Below are 14159 nucleotides of genomic sequence, written 5' to 3'. Positions count from 1 at the left end.
ACTCAAATATCTCAAAACCCTATCTTTTTTCAAGCGTAATTTTTTTAGGGAAAACGGTCCATTATATTAGCTATCTACCATAAAAATTTGGTGATGGTAAACTAATAAACAAAAAAGTTATGACATTTCAAACATTTCACAATTTTCACACAATTTTTCCGTGTATTTTTTTTTTTTCAAGAATCGCAGTTTGATGCTGATTTTATTGTTAAGGGCCTTGCGTGAGTTAAACAAGTTGTTTGTATGATATTCCATATTTATGTATTCATCGATATTATGTATATTATATGTATAAATATTATATGTATAAATAAATAAAAATGAATTAATATTATCCTAAGTATTAAATTAAATGTGGCAGTTACACAATGTTGTTATAGAAACTCTAAGAGTTTTGGGTTTGAATTTTGGTATGGGTTATGATATCATGAAAACAGTTTATTAAAACTTTTTTTTTTATTTATTTTTATTCAAATTTTTTAAAATATCGAACACTTTTGAATTATTATCAGCACAGTTTGAGTATAGTTTTGCTTTAATTTTATTTTCCGACAATGGAATGAAACAGTGAAATTTTTGGGTTCCTTGGATCGTTTTCGCGTTATTAAATTGCTCGCTGAGCTCTGAAGCCTTTATTTCGTACTCTTCAGTAGTGATAAAACAAAATGATAATTTGGTTAAATCTTTTTCTTTTCTACGATTTGCCCAATCAAAAAGTTCTTTCGCAGTTTTAATTGGATGCTCACGTTCTTTGGCTAAACTTGCTCTTGTGGCCATGCGCTTTATTGTTCTTCCAATAGCATCACAAGGACCTTTGCCATGTGATGTAGCAAAAAAATGCCATTCTGCATCAATTCCGTACATTGATTTAAATTGACATAGGCTCGAAAAATTCTTACGATTTTTGTACTGCGACGCTGCTCCATCAGACATGAAATATATCTTTTTGACTTCTTTATGCTTATCAACGCGTAAAAAGTTAATCATTTTTTCAATGAACAAGTTTACGGATACTGAATCGTGTCTTAAATCTTCGGAAATTATAATAAAACTTAAGTGTTCAATTTGCGTACTTCCATTAAAATAAAAAAACGAATGGATGAATTGTAGCTTGTTGTACGTTCCAGTGATGGGACTGCACTTCATCTTGCAATACAAAGCTGTAATTTTCAGAAAAATCACAAATGACTAAAAATTCACCATTTTGTAATGTATTTTTCGTATTTTTTAAAAAGCTGGATTGTTCTGTTTTAATGAAATTGTGAGGGATTAAACTTTCTAATTTCAAGCAAAAATATGACACAAACTCATCTACAGGTTTTACAATAGTTTCTATGTCACACCTATCCGTGGTCACCCATTGCTCAAATGATAACTGATCAATATATTTTTCTTCAAACTCAGCGAATAAAGTATTTTCCAATGATGAAGAATCTGGACAATCCGAACAAGATCGTAGATAGCAATTTGATGTTGTATTTTCACACAAAAGACTACCAGTTAACATTTTAATATCCTTTGTTAAATTGATTCTTTTCAAACTATGTAAAATAAGATTAATATTCTCATGGGTTGTGCACACACACATTATGTGTTCCTGAATTGGAAAGAAGCTTACATTGCCTTGGCCGAAGGCTTGCAAATGAGGAAAACCTATTTTAATATTATCGTGAATTTCCTTGAAGCGTGTGTACGCTTCTTTCAAAGTCGTCATCATTAATCGTTTTTTGGATCGCTTGACGCTTTCCATCTTTTTTACTGATACATAATCTTTTTGACCAGGCATAGCTCGACTTACTTCATCATCTTCAAAATATTGAACTACTATTTCTTTTGTCTCATCTGTTAATGCAGTACTAGACCTAGTATTTTTGGTTGAAAGACAGTTATTCTTCAATTGTTTTGCCTCTTTTACTGTATTTTTATTGGTTTTGAACTCATCAATGGCATCCTGAATAGACCACGAACTTGGCAGCATCGACAAAATCAATAATTTTTCTTTCCTTGTCGTGGCTGCATTCGAGAACCTTTCCTTCATATTTATAATTACCTCATCGTAGTCTGTATTTTCCACATCATAAGGTCCTAATTTGAAGAGGTTTCTTCGTACAGCTTCGTTTATTTCACGGTATTTTTTCTCCGGGTAATAAACGTAGTCCATCTTACTCCATTTAATCGGAGTCACTTTTATCCCAGCTATGCCCTCGTTAAAGCGTTCGATGTTGACCTTTTGGATACACTCATCTTCCGATTGATTTGTTGAAACAGATTTCGCTGATGGTACGGTGGCAAGGCTCTCAGCACTTAATACTTCTGGTAATTCCTCAGTTGTTGTCGATACATCTGGCAATTCCTCAGTTGTTGTCGTTTTCGAACTTCCTGCGCTCTGCTCAACCGATGATATACAGATTGCTCTTTTGTCAACGTTTAGACGGCAGGACGTGCAAATGCGTAAATTTGTATTCAATGTGGACATTGGAGCATAACCAGTCGCTTTCAGTTTATCTATGGTGCTTTCGGTGAGATTTCGTAACTCTTTAACTCGTTACACTTTTTCCATCAAACGGCCTACAATAGTTGAGAAAGCGGCTACTCATGTTGTTCGTTATATTTCAATAAACAAAATCACTTTTAAGTTTTTACTGACTAGTTTGGTGTCATTTGTTGACTGAAGAAAAATTACTATAAGATCTTTAACAACCTTAGTAGTAGTAATTTTTTTGCTTTTTCGTGAGCATTGTCATGGTATGTACCTATCATGCATTTGTTGTTGTTGAAGATACCCGTTTCCTCCCGATCATAAAGTCTATTCTCTAAGAGGTATATTTTTTGCAGGTAAACTATAGACGTACACGTGTATATAAATCTTTGTTTTGCAGCTTTTGTCTTAAAAATAACATTTCTTATATGTTTCTATCAACGTTATTATCAACAGGTTTCAACACTATTAAAAGAATTTTTCGCCAGTCACGTGCAATGAAAATTATGACACTATCAATACTTTTGATCACAACACTGGATCGTGTCTAAGTTTCTTATAGATGCTATGAATAATTAAATCAACATATCATGAAAACAACTTGTTTAAATCACGTCCCTTAACAATAAAATCTGCATCAAACTGCAATTCTCGAAATAACTTACACAGAAAAAAATTTTTTTTTACTAAATGTGAAAATTGTGAAATGTTTGTGGTAGATAGATAGTAGATAGCTAATATAATGGAACGTTTTCCCTAAAAAAATTACGTTCGAAAAAAGATAGGGTTTTGAGATATTTGAGTTTTTGTGACAAAAATGATATTTTTAAAGGCAAAAAAAAATTTTTTTTACTGTGCACATTTTCTTAAGAATCACCATTTAGTTGTCTAACTTTGCTGAAAAAATCATAACAATCGAACATTCCGTTTTTGCTGTGCAGCTTTTTAAATATTTTTGAACCATTTTCACATACACCCTTTTGAAAAGTTAGTCGTGACTCAATATGAAGATTTGATATCGAAAAATGACGATTTAGATGAAATTGAAAAACTGTGCAGAGTTTCAAATATTTTCGAAATGGTCGCTCAGGATCGACTGACATGCCCCCGTGGAATGCCTCAATTTGTCATGCCAGAGGAAATACAACATCATATTTACATTTAATAGAACTTACTTCAATGAAATCGTATTATTTATTTGCTTGGACAAACTATTATATTAAATTCTTGTTACTTTCCTCTCAAAACCGTTGACAGAAAATAATCAGGCTTATATACAAGTCTTTCACTTACTAAAATTGTACACAAATCAGTCTAATTATGTTTAACTTGCTCAAAATTCACCACATTTCGTTAGATTATCTACTAGATTATCTACCAAAATCTACTAGGAACACATTAATTGGTGTTAGGGGCAACATATTGTTGAGCTGTGTTATTTAAAAAAACACAACAAATATTTTAACGCATTTCCTCAAAAGTACACGCGGCGCTCCCCACAGGAAACGACGCATCGCACTTTTCGTTGCTCGTAAACTCGATTCTTATAGGAAGACAACGTTGCGGCGTTTCCTAGGGTGCGGATGTTCCTTTCGAATGCGCTTTAAGAAACATTACAACATCCGCGCGGTGTATCGTATTGACAATATTGAGCATTGATAAAAGTATTCCAGTTTCATCATAACATTTTTCATCGTAAATAGAAGAAGGAAACGAATATAAATTAGCAAAAGTTAGGCTGTCTATTATTCAATGTTGCGCAGTCGTACAAATGCCAACTTTGTTTTATTAGGTATATAGAATAGATTACAAAGATTGTGAAAATAGAAAATAGCTAGCGAAGGTTCAATAGTCTTTGGTTCAATAGCACCATTGTTATTCCGCGAAATGTTTGATCGCGAAAATGAATTCGGCAAAATGTTTTAATGAGTTTTGAGAAAAGGCTCGTTCAAAAATTACGTCCATCGTTTTCCAGCATTTTCAACCCCCCTCCCCCCTCCTGTCACAAACTGCCACTAATCATTGACTCCCCCTCCCCGTCAACGTAAATGTGATTTAATTAATTAAATACAAATACAAATACAAAATAACATAGTGATTTATGTCCCTTACAAGCAGTTTTAATATGTTTTTAAAATGCTGTTGTTCCTAAAATGCTTTCAAAATTTTATCTTGTGGATGGACGTCACACGAACCCCCCTCCCTCCCCCTGTCACAAATTGTCACAAAACTTTTACCCCCCTCCCCCCTCAAACCTTGGACGTAATTTTTGAACGACCTCAAAGATTCTGCGTTCTTCGAATCCGTACAAGCCCGTTGAAATGAAACCAAACCGGATTGATTGAAACAAAATTTAATGTCGGTCAAACGCATCCAGGCTGTCCTGGTGTCCGGAGTCCGAACCGACCATCTATCTAATACATCTGAGAATCCGCCACGTTTAGTGCTTGAATATTGATTTCCACCGTCGACCTACGAGTGAATCAGCCTCATGTTGATGTCCAGGATTCGAAGTTTTTTCATCATGGAGTCAAAAACTAGGATGAATTCTTTGTAGCTGAAAGCAGAGGTTATGATTATAAATAAATAATTGTAGTGTAAAACACCAATCAGTAGATGATGTTTTGACGTTCGAGAAATATAATAGGGCACTGCACGAAATCTCTTTCTCTTTCGTTCTTTATAAATTTTGACATTTACTGGCCTTGTTGTTTTCAAATTTCTTTGCAGCGAGAAAGAGACAAAGCAGTCCGTGCAGTGACCTATTGTTCATTAAGGACTGAGCAATTTTATGGAACGTACACACGGTCAAGCAGTTTGACCAACATTGACTCCACCTCTCGTTTATTCAAACATCCATTAAGTTTTACCAACAGTGGCACAAACAATCAATTTATTCGACCAACAATATCACACACGAACGACCAAAGCGCCAACTTGAGCACCAACCATCAAAAAATATATGGGGGTTTGTGCAACTTCACTACAAATGCTCAAACATGTTCGGCGAACCTTGACTCCGCCCCCGACAACTCAAACCAAAATCAAACCGTTTTAATTTTTTCCAACCGAGTCGCCAACTGTCAAATGGTTGTTCGAACAACTTCATACACGTTCAAACAAAGCAGCAACCGAAGTGTTTTCTTGGGGGCGGAGTCAATGTTCGTCAAACTGCTTGACTGGTGTGTACGTTGCATTAGACTTTTAGTGAAAAAAATCACAAATAATCACAATATCAAAATAAATCAGGTGATATTCCAAAAGCTGTGAAAATTCAGGTTATCCGAGAAATTAATAAATTCCAACTGCGTAAAAAAATCTGGGTGTTCAAATAAAAAGTTTTTTTTTCAACGCCTCGTACTCGACTAAGTCAAGACAAGTACGAGACACTTAAGGCGACCTTATAGTTAAGTTCAAACTAAATAAAGTGTAAGTGCAAAGTAAAGTGGTGTAATTAAATGGTAACTCGTCTCACGGCAAACGAATACATATGAGTATTAAATAATTATCTGTTCAATAGTTGGAAAAAGTTGGAAATAAAATTTTAAAACCATTAAGGTGGTTATACAACAAAGCCACAAATCGGCCATCTTGGAAACCACGTGCTTTTTTCTAGTGATTTTTCAAGAGCACGGATTGAGAGAACCACAACGCCCATGGGGATGAAACATCCGTAGATCATTTGATTACTTATGCTTAACAATCGACTTGAATTTCAGCATTGTTCGAACATTTCTACGCTAGATTTGAACTTTTGAGAATGGGAGTAGAAAACCGTGTGGTGAATTTGAAATTCACCACATGGCTTGATTGTATAATCACCTTAACACAACTATTTTGCTAATGTTCTCCATATGTTTTTCCATCTCACCAACACAGGCAAAATCACGGAACGGTTCTTCCTGCACGCGCTCGATCGGTACTGGCACAACTCCTGTCTCAAATGCTCCTGCTGTGGTGCCATGCTAGCAGATATCGGTTCCAGTTGTTACACCCGCAGCGGCATGATCCTTTGCAAAGCAGACTACTCCAGGTAAGTCCCGCATAGCCTAGCCATCCGTAGATTCGATACGCGCGCCATGAGCGAGGCATTTGCATTTTATCATCAATGAAAGGGAAGATTTGAACAATTGCTCGGAAAAAGGACGTTATTGATTGTCACGCTCCAGAGAGCTGCTGACGGCGTAGCCGTCATTCGTGAAGAAAAGAACAATCGAACCCCTACTACGCCGCCATCCCCTCGTGCGCGGAACCTAACCCTTTCACCGAGGGCCGAAGCCATAAATCAACACATCTTGAAAGGGCCAGAAACTCGAATTCCTTTGTACTGCCAGGAATTCAGGGCACTGACAAAAGAGTTAATTGAACAAGCGGTGACATGGTTGCCAGCATGATGGGGAGGTTGGCAAGCGAACGAAGAAGACAGGCCCGGCAGCACATTTTGAGCCTCTGGGAAGGTAATTTGATAGTTTGTGCGTAAGCGGAAGGCCGTAAACCGCAAGACCGTTCGCCACGGGGCGGTGATTACTTTTTTCTTGTTTTTTTTCTTCTCAAGCACTCTAGAATATTAATAACGTGTTTGAAAATTGGATTGCATTTTTTTTGGGCTACGAAACGTATTTTTCTTTCATTATGAACGAAATATAATCCGCAATAGGGCTGGTTTTAGGAAAATTGAAGCATAAAAGCCTTTGTGCAGAACTCAGGTTTCTGGAACAGAAGTTCATAGTCTTTTTTGATGGCTCTGGGAAATGCAACAAATTAAATATACTATCATACATCTTTTTATATGCACTTTATTCAACCTCACTATGCGAAATGTTTTTCGTGTACTTGTAAGATACGTCTATCTGATCCTCAACTATAAAACCGCATTGAAGGTCACGTAGTTCACCCGTAGCTCAAAAATCGCAATGAATTCAAAACTAATATACGGAATCCCGGCACCTACGCCGATGTTAGTTGATTGCCTCAAAGCGATTCGTTTACAAATTGGTTGTCACTATTGTTCCAAAACTACTCTTGAATAGGAGTGAAAGGTTCAATCAGTTTAATATCTTTCATAGAGTATTTTTTCATCGATTCGTGCCTCTTTGATGGGCTCACGTCTAAGGGATTTCTTCAGAACGGTACCAGCAGTAGCAGCAGCAGAGGTTTACAATATGTGAAAGCATCCATTTGAATGATTGGCATGTCATAGAGGACTTGTTTCCGTGATCTGTAACAAGCAAGTGCCTCTAGGTACCACTCTTCATCTGAAGCCTTGTCATTCATGACGGGATTGGTCGCACGACAATGCAACGGTTGCGGGTGGGCTTTCTGTGCGCGGCGGAGGAGAGGCAAATGGTTGTGCGTCCTTCCATTATACAGCCGCCGTGCACTGTTTTGTGTATCGTCGTCCTTCTGCTTCGCATCCCAACCAGGACATGACGGCAGCAGCTGATGGCATGCTTCTCAGAGGAGCAGCATCAGAGGACTCATGAAAGAACTCCGGCAGGCAACAGCTGAGAGGGTGGAAGCGAAGCAATTAAATAAATTAACAGAGGAACATCTAGATCTGCCTGCCTGCCCGACTGCGTCTTTCCTAGCCCTTCCATTCGGCGTTCCGTATGCGACCCATTCTTTCGTCCTTCCCTCATCCACCCGAACCCAACCGACACAGTTTACCCTCCACTTTTTCGTATTATTCCCTTCGCAAAACAAAAAGGCGCACTTACACTAACGAGGCCCCGGGTACATCAGCCGGGCAAAAACACTATCATACACACGAATTGGATGCTTCCCACAGAAATCAGAATCTCGAGGTTCCATTCCTCCTGTCAGGGCTAGTAGCGAATGACTTTCATATCATGATATCATTAGTTGTAATGAGTTTTGCCATGTTTAGGGCTAGGGATCATGACTATACTTTTTATCCCATTATTCATGTTGATTTTGAAGTGATAAGTACTCTATTATATTGATCGTTTATTTCAAAAACAAAAAACAGCACTGATATTGTAAATTTGAAGCCTGCATTTCTGTAGGAATCATGTATGTTTTTTTTTCGTCGGAATAAGGCTGATCTACTTTGACCCGCGTCCAAGTGATCCAAGTCTGATAATGTTTTACAGAACCGTTTCTGGTAAAAACGGTCATTAGTAAATTATGTTTAAATGTGGTAGGTGAATAATGTAATTATTGAGGATTTTTAATATCTCAAAAGACGTTAAAAATCTATCAGAAATAAATTTTGGAAACAGAACTATCCTGCCGCTAACCGCAAGTCGAGCACATCTGTATATGGAGGCCCATATACAGATGTGCTCGATTTGCGGTTAGCGGCAGTATCTCTGTTTAAAATTAGGTGGTGCGATAATTTCTTTGGTGAAATAATTCCCGAGAAACCTGCAGAAACAGTTACAATAAGCCGCAAGAAGATGATTTTGTAACATACATTCGGTATGTTTCGTTGGATGAAATAATAATCTTTTCGTAAATAACTGCATAAATAACTATTTTGTTATTATTAAAATTAATCATTCGAGAGCCCTTTCTTGATAGTCCTTCTCAAGCATGATATGTTCGGGAGGAACCTTTAAGATTTACTGCGTTGCAATATGCATAAAACAATAATTTTCAGATTTGTTTATCGGAGACGAGCCAGCCTCGGGCTGCAAGTCTCTTAAATAAAGACAAAAAAAAAGATTTGTTTATCACCAGTGTTGACAAAAACTCAAATGAATTCTCATTCTCAACTAAAATGCTCATTGCTCGATTCTCACGATTCAAATCAAGCGCGAGCAAAATATAGGATCAAACTCTGTTAAAATCTGAGCCACTTTTGACACTACGCCTATATCTAGATCAACATTTGAAAATCGTATCTGTTTCGCATTGCTTGTATTATTTTTTATGCGCCCACTTACGCTTAACGAACGTGAAATTTGTAAGGGAAATCCTAAATTTATGGGAAATGAGTCCCAATTAGGTGACCCTATAGCTATTCATTTGTTACAATCTTCGCATTACTATATGGCGACAAGACTCACACAAGATGCGAGTGATTACGTCAGAAACGACGGAACAGTCAAGAAAAAAAGTTTTGAGTTCAAAGCTTGTATAAGTAAAGGTTGTTATCTTCCTGAAAAGGAAAGTACCATTCTGGTATCCAAATCCAACACACTAAAGAACTATAGATAATAATACTTTTCGCAACTGATTCCAAGCTAGAAAATTCCCTCGGTATCATTTTGGGAAAATCTTTCCGCCAAGAATTTTGAAAAATGTGATTGAAACATGAAATCTGGGAAACTCCATCACCAGCAATTTCCCAAGCAGGAATTTTGCGGAGTAGCCATCCCTCAAAAAGTCTAGTGAATCCCTCTTCCGAGAATTCCTCGTTAAACAAAAATCTGGAGAATTGTCTTCCCTAATTCAGATATTCTGGGAAACTCCTCAACCAAGAATCATAGGTACTTTATTACTATTTTCTTGAAATTCGAGGAAATCGTCCCTTAGAAATTCTTGGAAATTCCTTTTCTAGGAATTCTGATATTTTATAAATTTCTCGGTCAACATAAATTTCCATCACTTTTTAAATATAATCTGATTTTCATCGATGTTTTGTGATTTATTTTCTGGGGATCGACTCAATTTTTTGATAAATCGAAAAACCAGAAATAACCAATAACGTACCGCGTAACAAGCGTCACCAGTGCTCTCCAGGAATGCAGGGCTAATGTACCTCAAGGAATTCCTTCCCAGGAGTTCTGAGGATTTAACCCTTTAGGAATAATGGGGAGTTCATCTAAGGATTTTGGGAAATTACTTCATCCTCTAGATATTCGTTTGCCTCAAACTCGTTTAGGATAGTAGATGAACGGGTTTGATGGTGCAGAGGGTTCTCGGCTTGCAGTGGGCGAGAGACTGCATTATCAATTTCTTCCCAACCCCGACGTGGAGCTGTAGAGCTCTCGGAATGTGCTCATAGAAATTGAAAAGCATTCTCCATCCATTGGTTCCCTGTACAAAGTGTACGGTCATCATGCTCATGCTTAATTCGGTTTTATCGATGATTTTACATAACCTGAATCGGAGGATAAAAGTATTCCAAATCCAAATATTTGGGAATATATTTACCACTCATGAGCTTCACATGCCAATCGGCATTCTATGAATGTAAATCATTTGAATGAATCTATTTTTATCGTTTTCTGTAAAATGTTGTCCATGTGTTGGTACTCAATATTTTCGTTTGCTAATCTTCCCAATTCTGAGAAATTTCTGCTCCATGAATTCTTGGAAACTCACCCTCCGAGAATTCTGGGATTTTCCTTCTCTAGAAATTCTGCAGGATTTCGCCCCAGCAGTTCAGAAGTTATGGAGAGAGCTTCCTCCGAGAATTCTTTTTTTCTCGAGTTCTTCGGGATTTCTTGGAACTCGTTCTCCAAATATTGGATTATTCCTCCTTCAGATTTTTCTTAGAGAATTTCTACTCGAGAAACTCTAAGTTCCTTGAAGAATTCCTTCTACAGGTATTCTCGGGAAGTTTCTTTCCAGAGTTTTGGGGAAATACTTTCTTCAAGAGTTGAGGGCGATGCCCCCGAAACGAATTTTAGGAAATCCTTCCACCAGAAGCTGAGTTCCTCCTTCAGTAATTTGGGTAAAATGATCTTGGAGGAATTGCTTATTCTTGCCCAGATATTCAGGCCGAATCCTCTATCGAGAACTCTGGGGAATTTCTCCCTTTTCATAATACATTCTCCATAAATTCTGGGAAATGCTTCTCTGTTTCTAGGGAACTTCTTCTACTGAACTACAGGGGTGTTCATTCGCCAAGATTTTCAATGAATTTCTTATTCAAGAATTCTAGGCAGCTTCTTCTCCCAGATTTTCTAGACATCCACTTTTTTTGAAACTCCTTATCGGAGAATTTTAGACATTTCCTCATCCAAAAGATCTGAGAAATGTATGAACATTCAAATTTTCCAAATTTCGAAAATCAATCTACTCTGATGTTTCAGCACGTTTGAGTACAAAGCAATTGAATAATCTTTTTAAGAATTTCCGCCCCCTTGCACTATGGGGAATTCTCATACAAATGGGCGGCCAAAAATATTTTTTCAATGAAAACTGTTTCTAGGCAATATATATTATGTGAAGAAATATTTAGGAACCTTTTTTAACCCTTTAAGGGCCATCGTTAACCCTTCAGAAAATGTCTCCGGCGAAAAAAAAAAAATTCAATTTTTTTTGTGCATTTTTTTTTTGTTTCCAGTACAGCATGCATAAAATAGCAAGCAACCATATTTCTAATAATAATGTTGTCCATTTTCTAATCATTACGAGGTATAGAGAATAAAAACCACCATTTTCAAGAAAACTTTGATTGCAGCGCTCTCTTAAAAGCGCAAATATGCGCAAGCAAATCACTCACTAAAAGGTGGTACTAGGGTAATATTTTAATCCCACATTTACAGATGAGGGGACATTTGGAGACATTAGGTTTGCTGGACCATTTTATAGCGAAGAATTATGATAATTAAAGTTTTTCCTCTACAACTTTTTGATATTAATCTTTGCGTGCAAAATAAACCAAACTATCGAAAAGCTAAGGTTTCAGACTTTGAAATGGTATATAAAACTTTATATTTGGATAACATACAAATCAAAGTAAGGAACGATTTTTGCCTTTCTCGTACAACTAAGTTGTACTGAAAGGCTATCATTTCACTCCAAAATCGAACTTTTGATAGAAGTCCCGGAGACCCATAGTGCTATATACCATTCGACTCAGCTCGATGAGCTGAACAAATGTCTGTCTGTCCGTGTTTGCGTGTGTGTGTGTGTATGTGTGTGTGTGTGTGTGCACAAAATGCCATAAAAACATTAGCCAAATATTCACATAGAAACTATTAACCGATTTTCTTGCAACAAGTTGCATCCGACAGAGACTAAAACGCTGTTGATCACTATTGAATTTCATAATAATTGCAAATTGCAAAAATAGATAATATTAAAATAGTGATGAGACATAGTCACATAGAACAATAATGTGTTATGAAAAATGCCTTGCATCTATGAATATTTTATCCGTGGCTTCCCATTAAGAGTTTCATCGTACTATAAAGATGCTCGTGTTGCACGCATTTAGGCGTAAGTATGCTCTTCGTTCAGTTTCATAGTACTATGAAATTGTCCGAAAGTCAAAATTCGAACATAGGAAATTCGAGAAACTTTTGGCAGCGCCATCTGTCGTCTACTAGTGTAAATTTTCTATCACAACATTAGACGGTGTAACTGTTTTGCCTTTCTTGTACATCATCGAGGTGTAAGCGTAAAGGCTACATTTATTACCTTTTTGCGCGAGAAAGGCGCCATCACCGCTAAGGTGGATTAATCTGGGTTTTTATTTTTATCAGCTTTTTCCACTTCACCAGCCCATATATATTGACTGAATAAACATAGCGCTTCAATATTTTCCGATTATCTTATCTAGGGTATATACTTTCATATGATAGGGGAACTGTTCCGTTTTCCATCTCACTGTACATATATTAATCTCATCGCGAAACAAAGAAATTCCGCGCCAATTTCGACGCTTCTTTTTGCTAACATGCATGCTCACTGCTGAAAAAAATCACAAAAATAATAAACAAACAAAATACCTTTTCATTGCTTTGTTTTTCGTGAGACCAATATCGGAGCTATGAGATGAAGTCCAGGAGCAGTAACCCTATATAAGTTAGACAAATTGGAGATGGTAAATTTTTCGATTAATGGCCACCCTTTTCTACATAGTGCCTTGACGGGTCCGCAACGTTATGCATAATGGACGATTGGCATAATTCTGCCTTCTTTATGACATGGAATGATCTTTGAATCATTTTATGCCTATCGACCATTATGCCTAACGTCCATTATGCCCAACGTCCATTATGCCGAACGTACTTATGCCTGTAGGAGCGTTTTTTTAAACCTACGTAGTTCGATGTTTTAGCATCATTGAACAGGCGCTCTCCAAAACATAAAAATCATCCTTCTAGTAACGATTGGCTCGGGAAAGCATTCCTGTAGAATACATTGTATCATTTTATAAAAATATAATGTAATACAGTGTCAACCCGATTTTGTCTACCCCTGATTTTGTCACGTTTTCGACCCGATTTTGTCACCCCATAAAATTTGGGTCGTTCTTTTTATCTTTGTAAATAATACCGCAAACAACATTGATTTTCATAAAAAAAAACACTTTCACCGCCTTATTATAAATCATTTCTGAGTACCTGCCAAGGATTTTTAAGCCTTTTCGATAAGAAATAACTGGTACCAATCACGCATTTTACCTTCCCAAGGCGCATAAACTAATTCAGATTGAAATTAATTAAAACATTGAAAATATTTTTTTTTCGGTTTTGTCATATTTCCTATTTTATCACCCCAAAATTCACCAGGGGTGATAAAATCGGGATATAACTGTAATAAAATGTAAATAAAATCGGGATATAACTGTATACCTATTATGTGGTTCTTGGATCTGGTAGTCCCTAAAGTGCAATGAAGTTCTGGGATAGAAATCATGCTATCCAAATATTTTGTTTAAATGAAAAAGAGCAATATTAGTTTCTAAAAAAAATCAATTTCACCACGCTTCAGTTAAAAACTTTAAATCGAAATTTAATTTACAATTCTCATAACT

The 14159-nt window shown here is 36.6% G+C and overlaps 1 protein-coding gene across 3 annotated transcripts in view; it reads left to right on the top strand.

The window, feature by feature from the left end:
* LOC134213340 (LIM domain transcription factor LMO4) overlaps positions 1-14159 on the top strand; it is a 113682-nt gene that overhangs the window by 21925 nt on the left and 77598 nt on the right. For all 3 annotated transcript variants that reach the window (XM_062692326.1, XM_062692324.1, XM_062692325.1), the window contains one exon: positions 6359-6512. In XM_062692326.1, coding sequence (XP_062548310.1) covers positions 6359-6512 — 154 coding nt within the window. The remainder of the gene's footprint in view (positions 1-6358; positions 6513-14159) is intronic.

The sequence above is a fragment of the Armigeres subalbatus genome, chromosome 2 (genome assembly GCF_024139115.2).
Source record: "Armigeres subalbatus isolate Guangzhou_Male chromosome 2, GZ_Asu_2, whole genome shotgun sequence".
In the NCBI taxonomy this organism is placed as follows: domain Eukaryota; kingdom Metazoa; phylum Arthropoda; class Insecta; order Diptera; family Culicidae; genus Armigeres; species Armigeres subalbatus.
The sequence above is the reverse complement of the archived record's forward strand: the minus strand, read 5'-3'. Positions and strand labels throughout refer to the sequence as shown.